At 37.8% G+C, this 20640-nt stretch overlaps 1 protein-coding gene across 3 annotated transcripts in view; it reads right to left on the bottom strand.

Annotated features, from left to right (window-relative positions):
• Positions 1-20640, bottom strand: part of SHLD2 (shieldin complex subunit 2) — a 102959-nt gene that overhangs the window by 39868 nt on the left and 42451 nt on the right. For all 3 annotated transcript variants that reach the window (XM_014789008.2, XM_087431814.1, XM_087431813.1), the window contains 2 exons: positions 7185-8726; positions 3367-3474 (listed from right to left, as the gene is read on the bottom strand). In XM_014789008.2, coding sequence (XP_014644494.1) covers positions 3367-3474; positions 7185-8721 — 1645 coding nt within the window. In that variant the 5' untranslated portion in view covers positions 8722-8726. The remainder of the gene's footprint in view (positions 1-3366; positions 3475-7184; positions 8727-20640) is intronic.

Genomic DNA, 20640 nt, shown 5'->3' with positions numbered 1-20640 from the left:
CTGTCACTTTCCTGGTATTGATATTGTACTAAAACTATATAAGATGTCACCATTGGGGGAAGCTGGGTGAAGGGCTCATGGAACCTTATGTACTATTTTTGCAATACCCTGTGAGTCTATAATTATTTCAAAATTAAAAGGTTTTTTTAAATGTTAAAATAAATGAATATTATATTTATGCTAACATGATTCTGACATCAATTCCAATGTATTTTTTTTCCACACCACCGAGCAAATTAACTCAATTCCAATACTATCTACCTGGAGACAGCATCAGATCCCACAGGTTAAGGGCTCAGTTCTACAAGACTGTCCCCCACCCCCATTTCAGACGCCAATCACAAGTCCAGGTTGTCACCTGTGCTTCTGATAGTTCTGCTATACATATATATTTTTTTTTATAAGGAATATCAGCCCTGAGCTAACATCCATGCTAATCCTCCTCTTTTTGCTGAGGAAGACCAGCTCTGAGCTAACATCTATTGCCAATCCTCCTCCTTTTTTTTCCCCCAAAGCCCCAGCAGATAGTTGTATGTCATAGTTGCACATCCTTCTAGTTGCTGTATGTGGGACGTGGCCTCAGCATGGCCGGAGAAGCGGTGCATCCGTGCGTGCCCGGACCCAAACCCGGGCTGCCAGTAGCGGAGCGCGTGCACTTAACCGCTAAGCCACGGGGCCAGCCCTGATAGTTCCGCTACAGATCAGAGGTTCCCACAACCTTCTCCTTGGGTTCAATTAATTTGCTAGAGCAGCTCACAGAACTCAGAGAAACATTTACTTACATTTACTAGTTTAATATAAAGGATATTATAAAGGATATAAATGAACAGCCAGTTGGAAGAGGTACATAGGGCACAGTATGTGAGAAGGGACATGGCACTTCCATGCCCTCTCTGGGTGCACCACTGTCCCCACATCTCCACGTGTTCAACAACCTGGAAGCTCTCCAAACCCTGTCCTTTTTGGGGTTTTACGCAGGTTTCATTACATAGGCATGATTGCTTAAATCATTGGCCATTGGTGACTGAAAGTTCTAACCCTCCAATCACATGGTTGATTCCCCTGACAACTAGCCCCCATCCTTAGGTGCTTTCCAAAAGTCACCTCATTAACATTAACCCAGGTATGTTGAAAGGGGTTCATTATGAATATCAAGACACCTTTATCGTTCTTATCACTTAGGAAATTCCCAGGGTTTTAGGAGCTCTGTGCCAGAAATTGGAACAAAGACCAAATATATATTTCATATCATAAATGTCAACATCATAGTTAATAACTCTAAAATTTATGTCTGAATTTTAAGCCTTTCCTGAGTCCTGGACTTTGTTTCCAATCTCTATATGACGTCTCCACTTGGATGCCTCAAAGACATATAAAACTTAACATGCCTAAAACAGAACTCTTAATTTTCCCCATGAACTTGTTCCTTCTCAGTCTTTCCTAATGAAGGCTACCTAGTTACTGAAACCAGAAGTCCAGTAGTAGTAGATTGCTCCTCTTCCCTCATCCCCAAAACCAGACCATCAGAAAATCCTGTTAACTCTATTTACAACCATATCTCAAATCCATCCATTTCTCATTATCTCCACTGGCCTCTCATTATCTCTCAACTCAACTATTATAATAACTTCCTAACTCTCTGATTACACTCCATGACCAGGCCTTCATGACCAGAACCACAGTATTCTGTATCTTGGCCCTTTGTTAGTTTCCTTCCTAGCATTCATTATCATCTTCAAATTTTTTATTTACATATCTGTTTAGCTTTTTTCTTGTCTGTCTTCCACACAGAAATGTGAGCTCCGTGAAGGCAGGCACCAGGTGCACACTGCTCACAACTGGACCCCCAGTGCGCAGGGCCTCAAACAATGTCAACACTCAATCCATATAGACTGGGTAGATGAAGAACTCAACTTTCATTATTTTATGAGAACACGTCAGGGCTGATTTTCCACTAACTATCTTCCCTAGGATACAGGGAAATCTTGCCCTTTCCAAACACCATTCTTGTCACTCTAATTGTTGTTCTTCTCTTCTGTTTACTCTGCCTTTCTTAGAGAATTCTTATTATTCACAGGTTGGAATTCCATGCTGTATCTTCTTTATATGTCATATAACTTTCTTATTATTCTAATTAATCTCTTGTATAATCAGTATATTTTCAGATACTGATAACTTTTTTTTGGTGAGGAAGATTTGCTCCAAGCTAACATCTGTTGCCAATCTTCCTCCTTTTTTTTTTTTTCCTGCTTGAGGAAGATTAGCCCTGAGCTAACATCTAGGCCAATCTTCCTCCACTTTGTACGTGAGTCACCGCCACAGCATGGCTTGACAAGTGGTGCAGGGCCGCACCGGAGATCCAAACCCATGAACCTGGTCCACCAAAGTGGAGCGCACCAGACTTAACCACTATGCTGTGGGGCCAGCCTGATAACTATTTTTCTATTACACTATTTCAGTATACTATCAGATACATTTTGATAACTTATTACTTTTCCACTAATATTACTATATTGTTATTATATTATATGCAAGTTCAACACTTTATATATTCATTCTCTCATTTAATCTTCACAACCACCCTAAAAGTTATGTATGGATTTTTATTTCCATTTCACAGATGAGGAGACAGAGGTATAACGAGGTTAAATAACTTGCCTAAAGACACAGACTTTGGAAGTAGTAGGGCCAGGCTTCAAATCCTGGTCTATCTGATTCCAGAGACTATAACTACCAGTTTATACTGTCTCCCTTATTTTGTTTTCTTTTTGCATTTCCTGGAGAAAAAGATAGCTGCTGGTTTCTTCATTCAACAGCTTATTTTAAAGAAGAGAAAACGAATGTCAGAGAAGGAAGGTAGTTTTTCCTTGCAGTGGTAGAGAGGAGAACAAGGAGTCAAACCACAGCTGTCTGACTATAAGACTCATGCTTTTTCATTACCTCAAGGATTCTTAAACAGAGGCTCAGAAATTCCACAGAACTTTGGAGGTCCATGGAACCATGCGGAATTATAAGCAAAATTTTGTATCTATCTACTAAGTCCATTTTTTTTGAGAAATGGCCTAGAGCTTCTCAAAGAGGTCTATGACTCCCTAAAAGGTTAAGAACTACCACTATACTGACTCTCTAAGAAAAATAAGAAAATGAAACATGAACCCCAATATTTCTTAAAATAAGTATGATTTACAATATACACATTCATTTTTATAAATTCTATTTTCATTCTTACTGAAGAAAATAAACCAATACTCTCCAGCTAACCTGTTTAGAAAACATTTTGTAAAATTACCATTTTAACTCTACTTTTTCCTAATATGTGTATGTACTTAAATACTAAGAAATTATTATATTCAAAATGTGTCTTACATTCTTCAGGCTGGACAGATGAATAACTCCCAAGATTTAATAACTGACTGGTCATTGTTGATTGTAGTACTGTCTCACCAGCCCAATGATCCTCATGAACAGTAACATCTAGAAAGGGGAAAAAAAGCTCTGATCATGTCACAAATTCTTTCACCCTGCAGTTAACCTACCAATCATAGCAAAATATTAGGCACGACTCTCACATGCCAGCTAACTAAAGTTCAAATAGGTTAAATGATCTGCCTAAAGGCACAAAATGATAAAATAGCAAATCTGAAATCTGAACCTAGGTATGTCTGTATGCAGGTAAAATAACAAAATTGCTTCTGTATATTCAAACAATATCAGTATGGAAGCTCACTGCTCCACAGAGAACAGTTTAATGGCTTTTGTTTTCATAAGGCAGATGTTATAATGTATATTTCTGCTAAATTAAAAGTAAATCTTGTAAGGTCAGGAAGCAAAATAGTAGTTCTAAAGCAGTAGTTCCTAGAAGAGTAAATAACATTCAATATGAACTTACCCCTTCTGCTATAAACATATATGAATATAATATAAGGCATTTTTAAAGGACTTTGGTAATTTTTCCCTAAATAACATGCTAATCATCTTTTATAGATGTTAAAAGTGAAAGATTTTGGAGGTAAGGAACATTTTCCTATGGGAAAAAGAGAGCTGTACAATCTAAGATGAATAGAAAAGAATCATTTAGTGGAACTAAACATACCAACATGTAGAAACAATTTTAAGTAGAGCAAAAACTGTAAGTTAGAGACAGAGACAGATTGATCCCAGGCAGGATGTAATCAGTGTATAAAACGTTAGAGGCATAAAGACATACTAACCATAGCAAAATAATTTGGAGATAATAAGAAAGAAAAATAAAGATGTGTAAATTCCAAGTAATTACTTCCAAATTTATATCCCAGACCCTCTCTTCAGCTTCAAACTCATTTACCCATTTATCCACAACTGCCTAATGGACATTCCTCACTGGAGATTCTATTGGCTCCCCAAACTCAGCATTGCTCAAACCTGCTTTTCCTCCCATATTACCCATCTCATTTGTTGGCACTATGCTGTTAGCCAGGTAAACTAAAATGCAAGGCCATCTTGAACTTCCACCTCTCCCCTCCCACCTTTGTCTCCAACCCCCTACCTGTTGACTCTGCCTCTGGCATCTGCCCACAGCCCTGCCACTGCTACTGCTTTACATCATACATTCCTCTCCCTCCTAACAGGTCCCATTCCTGCCTCCAGTCCACGTCTCACCTAATCAGTGATTTATCAAGAACATTAACATGATCCGTTGACTTGCTTAAAAAACACTCAGTGGCTCCCCACTGCCTGGCCAGGAATAGCTAGCACAGCTTTCAACACTTTTCATGATCTGACATTCAGGATGCCTGCTCTTCAGAAAAGAACAAATAAGAAATTTCAAGGAGAGCCTTCTGAAAACCAGACTGTAAAACCTATGTTCAATTAGTGACATGTTAATTACCGGTGATAGGGTGGAGGGGAATTGATAGCCCAGCCCTTGCCTCCTGGTCCTCTTTTGCCCACTCACTGATAGGCCCTAGCTCCTCTTCTGTTTGTTCTCTAAACACTGTGGTTTCCCACAGTGAAGTTCCACGTGCTCTTCTCTTCTAGTCTAGTCAGTAGTCTCCCTAGACAATCCTTATTTACAGCATCTCTTCATTCTATTGCTAAAAGTATAACAGCAAAATGTCAATTGTGTTACTGAATGGAAGGTGATCTGGAATACAGAATTATTGAGTTTTGGGGTTTCTTATCAGTAGGCAATATGAGCTATCCAACATAGAAATATAATAATGTACAATTGGATGCTATAAATTAAAATAGGATTTCACCCACAAATTTCTATGTAAATATAATTTCACTACTTAATTAGGACAATGGAAAAGTACAGATTTCTCTTTTTTCCACAAAGTTTCCGTCTGTTCCACACAAACAAAAGAACTTATTCAGAAATTGATGAACTAGATATTTTTTCCCTAAAGAATTAAAGCAAAACAGAAAAAAAAAACCCTCATATTTAAAAAAAGGTGCCCATAGAAATAATCTAAATATCCTGTAATAGGAAAATGGTTAAGTACATTGTATTAAAGTCACTTGATAGAAAGTTACCTAGTTGTTAAACTATATGGACACTAGGAAAAAATACAGAAGACAGCAGGGTTGAGTTTCCATCTGCTAGGAAAAGGCCTTCTGTGAGGCTCACGCAGTAACAGTGACTGCCTTGGTAAAATGACCATGGTCCAGAGTCCAGCCCTCTCTTTTTCGTGTGGGGAACCTGGGTTTGTCAGCACTCCAAAAATAGATTTCAGGTCTGGAACACAAGTTCACATTAAACAAGTTAACGAGACAAACAAAAAAACCAGAACACAATTTTTTTTAATTTAAAATGAGGCATTAATTGCCAAAGAAACAACATGTGCAGCCTATTCTCACCTTGTAGGCATTTTTATACCTGGGAAGCCAAATCATAAGCAAAGGGCTGCTCAGTGGGCACTGAATCAGAACAGAAGGAGTTAGATGAATTTACTTGCCAATGGGACAAGACTACGCCAAGCCCGGTAGTTACAATCCTGTGTTTATCTCTTGATTAGAGACTGTACCTGACAATCTTACACAAATAACAAGACATATCAGCCGAGGTTCTCATTCCCCCAGGAAACCATTCGGTAGGAACTACCAATGATTGCCCTGACGTTTTCTTTTCCTAAGCTTCTAAGGCTACCTACACCTCTTCTCTATCACATTCTTTCTTTAGATATGTTACTAAGCTTAATCAACTTCCTCCTGGTCTGCGATTCATCCTTAAAATGACTGGTATTTCTGCTCTAATAAACTGCTTATTGGTTTTAAATCAACAAAGGACACGTAACAACATATTAATTTCTTACATCAGGCGAAAATGCAGGATAAAAACTGTATGCTCTTTACGATTACAACGCTATACTAAGAGTACGGATTCTGGGGTCTAGGTGAAATCTTGGCTTTGCCATTTCCTAGATGTGCCACATTAGGCAAGTCACTTCACTTCTCCGGGTCTCAGTTTCCTCAAACTGAAAAATGGGGAGAATAACCAGTACCTTCCCCATAAAGTTGTTGTAATGAGTTGATAAACATGTCAAGTCTAAAACAGGGTCTGACACAAAGTAAGCTCCCAATAAACATCAGCTACTGCCTATGTATGTATATACATCAGAGAAGATAACTGGAAGGTAACACTCCAAAACTCTACTGGTGGTTATACGAGGTTGGTATAATATCAGGAGTTTTTCTTTTCCATACTTCCAGATGTGATTAATATAATTTTAATAATTAAAAATGAGCAGAAATTCTATCTCTGTTCCCTCAATAAGAATGTAATGTGCACAGCATTATTAGGGATTAAGTAAAGTAGTAGGAACACTGTCCTTTCATCATAAGACTGCTAATATAAAGAAAAGGGTTGAATATAAGACATACATAGACAAAACCGTAAGAAAACAAAGGAAGCGCCTGATGACCTGAATGCTAACAGGGAATGAATAAGAAGGAAGGCTTCTTAAAGAGTAAACGAGCGGAAAGGAGGGACAGAACTAAGGCAGCTAGAGCAAAGGCCCAGAACAGGCACGCACAGGACACTGGGCAATGGTAAGGAGACCAACGCGGATGCGAGAAAGGGACCAATCCCGCTGGAGCTCAGAGAGGCAGATGGTAAAGAAAGAGTCCTCAAAGGCTTAAAGCGGGAGGAAGAAAAAGCCTACAGCTTTATAAAATAAACTACCACTATAGCATGATGATCTTACCTGTGAGTAAAATTATATCTCCAAGAAACACTGTAAATGCCCAAAATGCTGTAGTCCTCCACAGGAAAACTTTCTTCTTAATTTCTGATTGGTCAATTACCACAATTGTTCCTAAAGGCACTTTAGAGCCAGAATTTGGTCCCGATTTTATATTTATTTCTTTCACATGACATGGGGATAACACCATGACTAAACAGTTATACTTCTGACTTTTAGATTCACAATTTTTTATTAATGATGTTTTTTTAATACGCTTAAATTTAGACACATTCCTCTGGCCCATTGCTACAGTAGGATCTCTTGCATTAGAAACCAATTTAATTTTCTTAGATACTTGGAGGACTTTAGACCGAGCTTTAGAATGGCCCAATTTATCTTTAGACGTCCAGCTTCTCTTAGCAGAACTTTTGTGGAAGGTATTTCGTTGGGAACACAGTATTCCCAAGCTACATGACTCGATACATATCTCATGTGGTAGCATCTTATCTTCAAAACTGAACAGTTCTTGAGATCCTGTATTTTCTTCAAGACTTTTATCGGAGTTTATATGAATGTGGCTACTTTTTGCTTCAGGACAAACAGGACTAAAAAGCTCAAGGGAATATGCTTGGTTTTGTCCACCTTCATATCCTTCTGCAAAATCATCATTAGGCTGAATCAAATTATCTTCAGTTATTCTTATTTTCCCATGACGTGCCTTTGGTTCAATCTCCATGTTTACAGTTCCTTTACTGATAGAATTCTGCCCTTTATACTTCCTTTGAGCTAAAAAAGCAACCTGGCTGGAGGTCATTACACTGAGAAATTCAGTGTCAGTAGATATTTTAAGGTTTGAGTCCTCCCTAACTGTTCCTTCAGATCTTGGCTTATCTGCTGTGTTAGAGGAAAAGAATCCCAGAGGCTGGTTTTGTATTTCATGATGTTCTGTTGGTGCACACTTTGTTTCAGTAGCTCCTGGTCCTATATTAATCTGCTCAGTACTAGAGACCAAATCCAATATAGCTGCACACTTACGATCTAACTGAAGGCAATTTTTTTGAAAGTTTTGGCCACATATATTTGACTGATCTTTATGCTGTTCCTCTGTGATTTTCTTATTTTCACTGAAAACCTTTTGAAACTTTTCTTCTTCAGTTAAATGCTGAACTCTACCCTTAAATCCACATATTTGCACATCAGAGGTAGTTATATTACTCATCCCTAAGGGGTGAATCTTCCGGGATTTTATAGTCTCTGTTTCAGAAATACAATGTGTGAAGTCATCTTTCACATGAATAGAGCTAGTCACAGAGTTTGCTAAAAAATGACCATTAAGAAGATATGGAGGGCCAACAGCTTCTAGGACTTGACAGTCTTCTAGATTTTTGTGCTTGCACTTCTCATCCTCCAGATGTAAAGAATGTTGATTGTAAAAAAGCTGAATTTTTTTCCAAGAGTCAACAGTGGACATTAAAGAAGTTGGTTCCTGTGATACTGTCATTTTCAATGGACCAACTGGAGCACCCCAAAAAATGTGGACTTGAGATCCTCCACTCATGGTTTCTGAAAAAAATGAAAAATTTAAAACGAGAATTTTGTCAGTAGATATTTATATATTGATAACTTAATAATATATCAAAAGCAAATGTAATATAAACTATGAATCAAAAACATAATTGAGAGGTGATTTATTTTGGTACTCCATTTAATTATAAAATTCATAAATATATAAGACATCATAAGGAGAAATAAAAATATCCACAAAAAATCCTCACAAAAAGACACTCTTTAAGGAAAATAAAACTAAGTATACTAACATCAAATGAATAAATAAATTCTTAGTAGATTCCTTTCTTGTGTTGTATAAACTTGCACCATTTAAATAACAAGTTAGGAAAAAGGTAATTGTATTATAGTCACCTTTACATTTCTTGTTTTCTTTACTACACCAATTATTTCAGTAAGTTTAGGGCTCCCTTCCTTCAACTGTGAAGTCAATTCCCAAGACCAAAATAGAAGGCTCCAACCAGAAGGGAGAGAAAATAAAAAAACTGAGGCTGTCTTCAAAGTGTACAAGTCACTGTATTATCTATCGTCACTCCAAACTGTTAGCACAATCAATAATTGCTTCTATATTTTTTAATCTTCTCTAAAATACAAATAGAAGATTAAGAATAGCCATTTGTGGGGCCGGCCCGGTGGTGCAAGCGGTTAAGTGTGCACGCTCTGCTGCGGCGGCCCGGGGTTCGCCGGTTCGGATCCTGGACGCGCACTGATGCACCACTTGGCAAGCCATGCTGTGGCAGTGTCCCATATAAAGTGGAGGAAGATGGGCATGGATGTTAGACCCGGGCCAGTCTTCCTCAGCAAAAAAAGAGGAGGATTGGCAGATGTTAGCACAGGGCTGATCTTCCTCACAAATAAAGAAAAAAGAATAGTCATTTGTAATATATGGATAAAAGAAACTCATTATAAACTTTTTTTCATTAACTGTGGCACCTGATATAAGTAAGCATCATATTTACTGAGATAAAAATAAAGAATTAGGGGCCGGCCCCGTGGCATAGTGGTTAAGTGCGCACGCTCTGCTGCTGGCGGCCCGGGTTTGGATCCCGGGTGCACACCGACGCAGACCTTATCAGGCCGTGCTGTGGCAGTGTCCCACACAAAGTGGAGGAAGATCAGCATGGATGTTAGCTCAGGGCCAGTCTTCCTCAGCAAAAAGAGGAGGATTGGCATAGACGTTAGCTCAGGGCTGATCTTCCTCACAAAAAAATAAAGAAAGAAAGAAAGAATCGTACCACTACATACTTGATAATAACTGACTTTCAAAAAGCATTTATTCTAACACACGGACAGAGAGAACTGTTCGGTGGTTACCAGGGGAAGGTGGGGGGTAGTGGGCACAAGCAGTGCAGGGGTGCCTTTATATCATGACTGACAAGAACGTACAACTAAAATATCACAATGTTATTAACTATTATGACATCAATTTTAAAAAAAGCATTTATTACATAGTTCTATTCCTAGAGTTTGCTGAAAACTTTTTTACAGTGCTACAGGGACAAAAAGACAGATATGGTTGTTGGCCTAACAGAACTGTCAGCCTGGTTTTAAAAAATAAAAAAGAGAGAAAAACAGTAAACAGTATGTAAAATAGTAGTTTCAAAATACGTAATGTAATAAATACTACAAGCTATAAACAGGAAACAATAATCTCCTGGGGAAGAATGCTACCATAGAAGTCGAACATTGTGGCAAAGAGCATTTAAACAAAAGAAACAGCATCTGTAAAAGGCAGAGTTATGAAAGACCATGGTATGATTAAAGACTTTTGATTACAGTACAGAGTCCTTTGTAAAAAGGTAAGAAGGTTTCAAATCGTGAAAAGTCCATATGGAAATATTGGAAGTGTGGCAGTACATAGGAAAGGAGGAACAAGCCAAGAAATAACAGCTATAATCCCCAGTGATTCTTATCATTCCTTATCATTCTTATCATTTATTTGCTCATTGTCACCTCTTCCAAACAGAATAACCTATCTAATTTCAATTCTTGCGATTTCAAGAGCAATGGGGGTGATTCTTCCAATACCCTGGCCTCTTGGTTCCTTGACCTCCTCTCCTCCACTGATTTTATTCTCCACCTTACATCAGTTATCCATTCTCATAATCATATACCCTACCATTAGCAATAACCGCATACCCTTCCCTAATTTCAATTTTAAGTTTCAACTCTCTGACTACTTTCTCCTATCTTCCAACTTACTCCCTCTGGATGCACAACTCTAACAATTCTCTGACCACATGGGACCTACCATGAACACACTGATTGCATCCGATTTTTACAGCCTCACTCTTCACTTCCGTCCTTAACCAGCTTAGACTCCATGGTCCATTATTATAATCACTCCCTCTCATATCTCTCTAATTCTACTGCTCTCCTCTCCAAGGTATTTGCCCAGCTAAACTCAAACACTGGTTGAATCATCATCTACTCTGCACTTGTAGCCCAATGGCTGGAAGTAACTAGGCAAAAAAAAAAAAACACACAATCATCTGAAAACTAGTCTCATTTTAAGTTCATTACCACTAACCTCAAGGTGGTACCTAGCAGTCCTATCTTTCCCTATCTATTCACTCTCCAAGAGAACACTTTTATACTTTTTCACTCTTTACATCTCCACCGTCTCCTCATCTATCCTCATGTGCAGCTGGTGACTATGCTACTATTTCCATTTACAAGCTCTCAACAACATATCCACCCACCCACCTTGATCATACCCATATACTTTGCCTACCTTTCCGTTACTATGGATGAACTGTCCACGCTTCTATGAAAGGCCATCTCCTTCTCACTTAGACATTAGATCTTATTCCCTCTTTCCTACTTGGCTCCAACAATTCTCCCCTTCTCTCGTACATTATTGATTTTTCTCTCCGTTCTGGAGCATCTCCGTCAACATATAAACAAGCTGTTATTTTTTCTCATGCTGTTATTCCTCACCTCCCTTTCCCCTACACCTATTGCACCATTTTTCTGCTCCCCTCTACAGCAAAATTCCTTGAAAGAATTATCTATACTCTCTTTGCCCCTCTTCTCACTTAAACCCACTCAAGTCAAGCTTTGGTCAAAACCACTCCACTGAGACAGCATACGTCAAGGTCTCTAATGACCTCCACATTGCCCTCAGTCAACCCTCCATTTTCAGCCTATAAGCAGCATTTGCCACTGTTGATCACTCCTTCCTTCTTGAAACACTCTTCTATTTGGCTTCAGGGATACCACACCCTCTTGATTCCCATTCTACCTCATACTACCTCACCAGTTGCTCTTTCTCAGTCTCCTCTGCTAGCTCCTCCTCATCTCAACGTCTTGCTCAAGGTCCCAGTACTTGGATCTCTCTCTGTACTCACTCCCAAGATGATTTCATTCAGTCTCAGGGCTCTAAATACCTTCTATCCACTCATGACTACCACGTGTATCTCTCCATCACAACCTGTCTTCTCAACCCTCGAATCCTTATCCAACTTTCTACTTATACCTCCTCACCACAAAACGTCTAATAGGCATCTTTGCAGAAATGAGTTAACATAGCAGGCCTGAGACTACTGTCTTTACAAAGCCCTGGTTGTAAGGTGGGCCCATGGCTAGAATCTGCGAATTTAGATTTCATGAGGGTTCCCACCATTCCTTGATAAGAATGGCTGACTGTACCTAAACTGTCTATGTAAACAATGTTTCGATAAACACTTGCTTTCCTTCTGAGAGACTGGAACTTTGGTATGTGCTAGGCAGAGGGAGGCTACGTGACCAGGACTCCTCAGAGGAATGGCTAATTCCAGGTCTGGAGCAGGAAACGTATATGATGAACCTGAAACATCTCATTATACCAGAAAGCAAGAAAACTATCAAAGACTACGAGGCTTGTATCAAAAGAACTCAGGAACCAACTTAAAGAGGCTCCCACTGGCCACAATTGGGCAATTGCAGCATCAATAAGGATGATTATTGTAATGGACTGGAACACATCAAATATGTTTAAATCCATAAGTTCACAAAGATAATTAAAACAAACTCACTCAATGATCACCTTTGGAGGCTACAGAATGACTAAATAATTGTTTTATAAGTTGGTGAATGAAAGGAAAGAAAATTTATCCTGCCTGCCTTTATTTACAGTATCTCAAGATGACCAACTATTTGATGAGAGGAAATCTCTCTTTATAGAAGTATTCTGCTAATAAACAATAACAACAAAAGGAATGATAGAATTTTTCAGCTCCTAATGAATTAGTGGATTTCCTAGGCAATGATCATTAATAGCTGCTAACATCACAAGGTAGACATAAGGGAGAATGGAGGGAATCTGTAGATTGAGACCAATTAACAATGTATGGACCTTATTTAGATCCTGATTTGAAGACATAAATATAGAAATATTATAAGACAATTGGAGAAACTGAAACTTAACTGATATTTTGTAACATAAAGGGATTACTGCTATTTTTTAGTGGGATAATGTTACTGAGGCTCTGTATGAAAGAGCTATGTGCTGAAGATGCATAATGAGCGCTTGCAGATAAAATGGTGTGACATCTCAGATTTCTTTAGAACACTGGGAGGGGAGAAGGAGTGAGGGTGTAGAGGAAACAAGATGGGCCACGTGTTGATAATTGTCGAGGCAGTGTGATGCAACACAGAGAGGTTCACTCCACTCATCTCTCTACTTTTGCACGTTTTAAGTATCCTACAGCACAAGTCTTCTTTTTTGTGTTGTTTTCAAGAAATACTATTTCATACCCACAGGACTGGGAAAAGATTTAAGCAGTGTAATAATACCTAAGATTGGGGAACTCTTACACTGCTGGTAGAACAGTAAATCGGCATACCACTTTGAAGATTTACTTGGTAAAGCTGAGGACGCCAATATCACACAACCAAATAATTCCACTTCCAAGTTTCTGCCCTGGAGAACTCTCGTGCATATATACACAAGAAAAGGAATGATCATGGGAAACTTTATAAGCAAAAAAATTAGAACCTAAAAGTCCATGAAGAGGAGAATGGATAAATCATGGAATATTCAGAGAATGACTACTATATGGCAGCAAAAATAAATGACCAAGAGTTACATGTCAACTTGGATACCTCTTACAAACATAATTTTAAATGAAAGAAGCAATTTGAAGAATATATAACTTACAATATCAATATATTGAGTTTTAAAATATGCCTGAGAATAAAACACCAAATTCAGAATTGTGGGTGCCTCTGGGAAACAGGAACGGGGAGGTGACAGGAGAGGGGACACAAAGAGCTTCAACTTTACCAAACACGTTTTATTTTCTGAAACTAGGTGCAGCTACAGAGATGTTCCTTATATCCTTCAGAAATATTTTATAATATAAAAATATCCTAGAAAGAAAAACATTCAAAAGCAAGATTAAGGATAATTTTTTTAAGATTTCTACATTTTAAAAGTTTTATTGTGATGAATAATGAATGTGTAGTATTTTCATAAAAATCAAATCTCTTTTGTTTGGTACTTCAGGCTTTTCTTTCACAATCTTCAAACTGAGCATGATGTTCTAATAGTTAGAAAACAACGGACCTAAATCTAACATTGCAGAATAAGAGTTGAGAACAATGATGGCAGCTGTTAATGTATTAGCAGCTAAAACAAAGATATACCGCAATTTTCAAAGTTTATAATCATGAATTACTACTAAGGAAACAAAATTATACCAAGTTTAGGTGTCAAGTTTTGACCCATAACAAATCAAAGAGTACTAAGCATCACTAATTACTTTAACCACATATACCACCCTCATCTAATCCTCATAGAAAGAATAACCTGCATAAGAAATAACTGGCATATTAGATCTAACTGACCTTTTACTATTTATATGTCATTATTCGATTTGCCACTAGGGGGCAAAAACAGCAAAAAAACTTCAAAAGATACATCAAAACCAACTGGAAGAGGGAGAAATACACTATCCTGACATGTGGGTGGGAATACTTAGATATATTTGAATCAAATGCATAAAACTACTATGATAACCAGTTCCCTTCTCTTGAATCTTTGGGTTTCTCGTCAATGGTTTCTCCCCTTTAAAACAAAACCTTTAAAAACAAAACAAAAAAACTTCTATGTTGTTTCTTTGTTCTCACTTCCCATTTATTCTTCAACCCACTTAAAAATGGCTCTTATTCCAATTATTTTGCTATAATGCCTTTTACTATGGACACCAATGACCTTCAATAGCCAAATCCAAAGGTCAGCTTTCAATCCTTATCTTACTGCCACTTGAAACTGTTTATCAATCCCTCTTTCCTGAAACATTCTACTTTTTTTGATTCTGTGAGACCAACAAATTGGAATTCTTTTGTGCTTAAAAGACAGATAATTATTGCTTTATTCATTCAATCATTCATGTAACAAATACTTACTTACTCAATACTATGCACCAGGTATTATGCTACTGGGAATTCAGCAATAATAACATGGAGCTTTAAGGTGATTAGAATCTAACGGGAGAGATAAAATGACAATTATAAGATAGTGATATTGAGCGACCACAGAATTAAATGCAGGAGTGTCCCTAAAGGGGAAGAGCCTGGAGCAACTCAACCAAAGCAGGACTGCCCATTATCTGCATTTTTCACAGGCTGTTTGGAATACAGTTAGTGATAAAATTTTGAAAATGAATTTAAATCATATTCAGAAAAAAGGAGTTCAGTACAGCCCCCGAGTCATCCCTAGCCCCCACCCCAACACAGGAGCCAGGAAAGCAGCCTTAGTTGCCTTACCCAAGGGCAGACCTGCTCTCGGGAATCTCCAAAATGCTGAGAGACAGAGAAGGCCCACACTGCTTCTGTGTCCTCACTTCACACCTCCTCCTAAATGTCCTGCACGCTGACTTCTATTTCCTGTCTCTATTAAGACAACAGTAAAGTCCAAATTGTCACAGAAGTACTCACAGTACTTCACTACTCCATCTGTGAAACTTGCATTCCTTCATTTCTAGAACACTGCTCTTTCCTAACTAGTTCCTCCACCTCCCCAATTTTTCTTTCTCTATCTCATCTTCCTTGGGCCATCTCTTCTTTTCATCCCACACAACTCTGCAGAATTTCATCCAATCCCATCCACTTAACTACAAAAGATCCAATTAAGCTTTACCAATCTATACTGAACCAACCGCTCTCCCTTACATCAGATTATATTTCTAGTATCACTATATTTGACACAATGACAGTACATGAAAAAGCAATGTTCTATTTATCTCCTTCCCTGAAGGGAAAATCTGACTAAATGACCTCATATCCAGACTAGATTATATAGTACTTGGATTCAAGTTTGGTATGGTTTATGGCTGTGAGCCCATGAGGCCGCAGGTTCCCAAGATTCAGAGCCCTACTTGCCCTGTAGGCAGGGGAAGACAGTGAAGCACACAGTGGGACACAAAGCAGTCATGAGAGTTCAGAGAAGATCCTTCAGGACAAGAGATGTCTGAAACAAATCAAAGTTCTATTAAACACAAGCTTATTTGTACATAATAATTACTTCAGCACACCTTCACTTATTTGTCTAAATATATACCCCTGTAAGTGTGGGACTAGAAAGTATGGTATTGTTAATTCAAAAAAGAATAATTTTTTTTTCCTGAGGAAGATTCATCCTGAGCGCTAAACATCTGTGCCAATCTTCTTCTACTGTATATGTGGCACACTGTCACAGAATGGCTGATGAGTGGTGTAGGTCTGCGCCCAGGATCCAAACCCACAAACCTGGGCCACCAAAGTGGAGCACATGGAAGTTTACCACTTGGCCAGGGGTCTGGGCCCCCAAAAAAGTAATTTTTCAAAAAGTTTATCCCTAAGGTTGCTGCTACTAAATCTTCTAATTTCCAAGCACGGGAGTTGTGAGCGTGTGAAGAGGGGGATAGGATGTGGTGATCAGAGCAAAAATACACAGACTGAAGAGTTAAGCTATGAACAAGTGATAAATTTCAATGATTCTACGCTATGTATTGGGTGTACTCAGAGGGTTAAAGCTCATTAAGATACCAAATGAAACTTGCAAGTACATATCCATTACTGTAGTTAATAATTACACAATTTCTCAATCTGGAGAAGGCCACTTCAGTCAGAAAGACCAATACAACCATAATCCTTTATCTTTAGAGTGGTCAGAGTTTGATGAATGGGTCAAAGATTTATAAAACAGGATGAACTGTATCAGCAGGTTTTGTCTTCGCAGAACACTGAAACTAAAAATGTTTATTACAAAATCCATGTGGTTAAAAGAGAGTGCTTTCTCCACCTTATTACTAACCTAAAAAACTCACTGTTATAATGCTTTTCCAGGTCTATTTTACGAAAAACACTAAGTTTTTCATAAAGTTTGTCAATGGCATCAAATGATAAAATGAAGAGGCAGCATAGGATTATTAAAAGTAATCAAAAGCATGGGTTTTGGAGTAAGCTAGATATGGGTTAAAACCATACTGTGCAACTTACTAAAAATGCAAACTTGAAATTGTTGAAGCTAGGTGATACTTATATGGGGTTCATTATTCTATTCCTTCTATTTTTATACATATCTGAAAACATCCACAATAAAAAATTAAATTTATCTGTCAAATAAGAATTAAGTTTCTTTACCTGTCAAATGAGAATATCATCAATCTCTATCTTACAGTGTTATGAGATGGGCACAGAGTACTTACTCAACAAGGGTTAGGGTCTTCAACTTTGGAAACTCTACACACACTTGGTGACACAAACAAAACCAACCCATTATATTTCTTTCAAGGTTTTGTTTCTAACGTGTATTTTTACAAAGCTGTAACCATAAAATTGAAATAATTTTGTGTTCTGCTTCAATCCATATATGGCCGCCCTTTTATGTCAATCTACAATCTTCCTAATCATTTTTAATGCTAGTCTAATACTTAAATGATGAATCTAATTTCATTAACCATTACTCTCTAATTCATTAATTTGTTTCTGACTTGTCACTATTATAGCCATTGCTGCAATAAATGATTTGGGGCATTTAGCATTACTTTTCAATTATTTTCTTGTGATAAACTCCCAGGTATGGAATTACTGGGTCAAAGATATGTACATTGTTATGGCTCTTAATATTTATTCTTGCGTCATTTGCAAAAGAACTGGACAGGGCCGGCCTGGTGGCGCGGCGGTTAAGTTCACGTGCTCTGCTTCGGCGGCCCGGGGTTCACAGGTTCGGATCCCGGGCACAGACCTACGCACCCCTTATCAAGGCCATGCTGTGGTGGCGTCCCATATAAAGTAGAGGAAGATGGGCAGAGATGTTAGCCCAGGGCCAATCTTCATCAGCAAAAAAGAGGAGGATTGGCAATAGATGTTAGCTCACGGCTAATCTTCCTCAAAAAAAAAAAAGAACTGGACAGTTTATAATGCTGTAAACAATGGCTGAGAGTTCCAGTCTTAACACAACTTTGTTAGCATCTTAAAAAGTAATTTCAGTAGTAAGGGTACAAATGTACTTTACCTTTGTTTCATTTGCATTTCCTAGTTATTTCCAAATTGAAAAAATAGTATATTTTAAATTACATTTGGATTAGTATCCTTAATATATGAGGAGCATGCAAGCATGTGCACACATGGACATGCAAAGTCATAGAAAAATGGGTTAAGAAGACGAGCAGGTATGTACCACAGAAAAAAATAACATGGTTAAAAACACTAAAAATATTCATGTTCCCAATAAAATGAAAGAAAAATTTGTAAATTAATGAGAAAACATTTCCACCTATCAAACTAGCAAAGACTCATTAAAAAAGGTACAAGGGGGCAGGAATGACTCATACTGACAGGAGTTTAAACTAGTAAAACCTTTCTGGAGGGCAATAAGGTAATGTATGTCAAAAGTCTTATTATTCTGCAATCTGTTGGCCCGACAACTATACTTTCAGGAATTTAACCTAAAGGGAAAAACTTCATATACACTTTCACAGATTGAGCTACAAGGACGTTCATAGCATTACTGTGCATATTGTTAGAAAAGTAAGGAAAAATGTATCAGTTGAGGTCTGGTTCAATAAAGTATGGTAGATCCATTCAAAGGCAAACTATATATACAGCCATTTAAAATCATGAAGAATATATAATACCATACAAAAATTTTTCCTCAATACACTGTTATATAAAACAAGGAGACTATAGAAAATTATATATGGGAAAATTTGATTCTATTTTTTAAAAAAATAGTATTCAGTTTACCACTATTTACCTTGAAGTTAGAAACCACTTCTTCTTCTACATAAAAAAAATATGTGTTCTCCATAGTAACTGATAGAAGTGGTGGTAAAAAAGAAATAGTTCTTTTATTCTTTAACCTCATTTAATCAATCCAATTTATCTTAACTCATTGTGCTAAGAAATAACATTGAGTACTAATAATCCATGTACTATTCATGCTGAACTCTTTACTCTTAAGAATTACCAATAGTTACTAAATGCTAGTATCTGAATTTCCTATTTAAAATGATAGAACACCGCCACATTTTAAGTGATTTATGAAAGGATATAAGATATATTATTTGTCCCTCAAGAACAAAAGCAATTGAAGTTTAAAGCTATCACTCATTCTTGCTCTGATTTCCTCTGCAATAGTCTTTGGTTTTCAAGTGAGATATCTGTAATCATGTCCTGATCACCACCCAAGGTGCCCTAAGGTTAGTGTGGTGCAGGGAGCCTCTTAGTCCTGCTTGCAATACAGTGGGAATTTCTCCCACTCACTCCCTGTTCCAGGCATTTGCCTTCTCCCACTAAAGTCCAAGCATTTAAACAGGAAGTGAACCCCAAGCTAGCTGTTTTTCTGCCTTAAGAATAGGGTGACCATACATTCCGATTTGCCCAGCACAGCCCAAGTTTAAGCATGCTATCCCTGTGTCTCGTTTAGTCAGTTTCCCTTTTCACTCTTACAAGTGTCTCCGTTTGGAAATAAATTATATAGTCACCATAGTTAAGAACCATATAAATACAGGAATAAATGTTCTATTCATGAAGAGTATGCCTTCTGATACATTTTATCTGAAACATTATAAAAACAGTCAGGAACAATTTAAGAGGTAAAGGGAAACATTCTGTTCAGTTTTCTTATAAAAATCTTTAAATAACAATGAAAAACTAATTGAAATAAGGTTGAATTGTACCTAAAAATTATGATATGCATTTGCGAATTTCAAGACAGAGATAAATAAATGAGGTAGAAAAGAGAATTAACCTGTTTGGCAACCAAGGGGAAAAATGAGAGTCTGGCGGTCAGGTTCGAGGTAATAAAGCTGCAGACAACAGTATAAAACTATCTGGATCCAGTCTTCCTAGAAAATGTCTCAACTTGTCCAGGGCTCACCCTTTCCAAGGAAGGTCAAAGGAGAAATCCTAAACTATCACACTTCACTTTCCCCTCCCCCACACCATGTATTATCAAAAGGACTGAACTTTGTGACTAGTAATCATGATCTCATAAGCATAAGGTGGGTCCTAGGGTCTTCCTGCCAACCCCTGTGCTTGCTCTCATCTCCAGACACCCCCTAAAACAGATGAAAAACAAAACAAACAAAATCAAGAAAAAAATTTTGCTACTTAGGCCCTGATATTCCTTTGTAAAAAGTCAGACTCATCTCAGCAAATAGCAACACCGTTCTTCCAGTTCCTCAGGCCAAACATCTTGGCGTCCTGACTGATTACTCTCTTTTTCCCAAACATCCAATTTGACATCAAATCCTTTTAGCCCTACCTTTAAAACTGATTTGGAATTTGACCACTTTTCTCCACCTTCATCTGCTACTGCCCTGGTTCAAATCACCGTTATCTGAACTATTTGCAGTAGCCTCCTGATTGGTTTCCCTTCTTCTCCTCCATCCCCCTCAGAAAAATGAGGTTTATAAAAGTTAAGGAACTTGCCCCAGGTTAC

This window comes from Ceratotherium simum, chromosome 6 (genome assembly GCF_057802395.1).
Source record: "Ceratotherium simum simum isolate JZ-2026a chromosome 6, ASM5780239v1, whole genome shotgun sequence".
Lineage (NCBI taxonomy): Eukaryota > Metazoa > Chordata > Mammalia > Perissodactyla > Rhinocerotidae > Ceratotherium > Ceratotherium simum.
The sequence above is the reverse complement of the archived record's forward strand: the minus strand, read 5'-3'. Positions and strand labels throughout refer to the sequence as shown.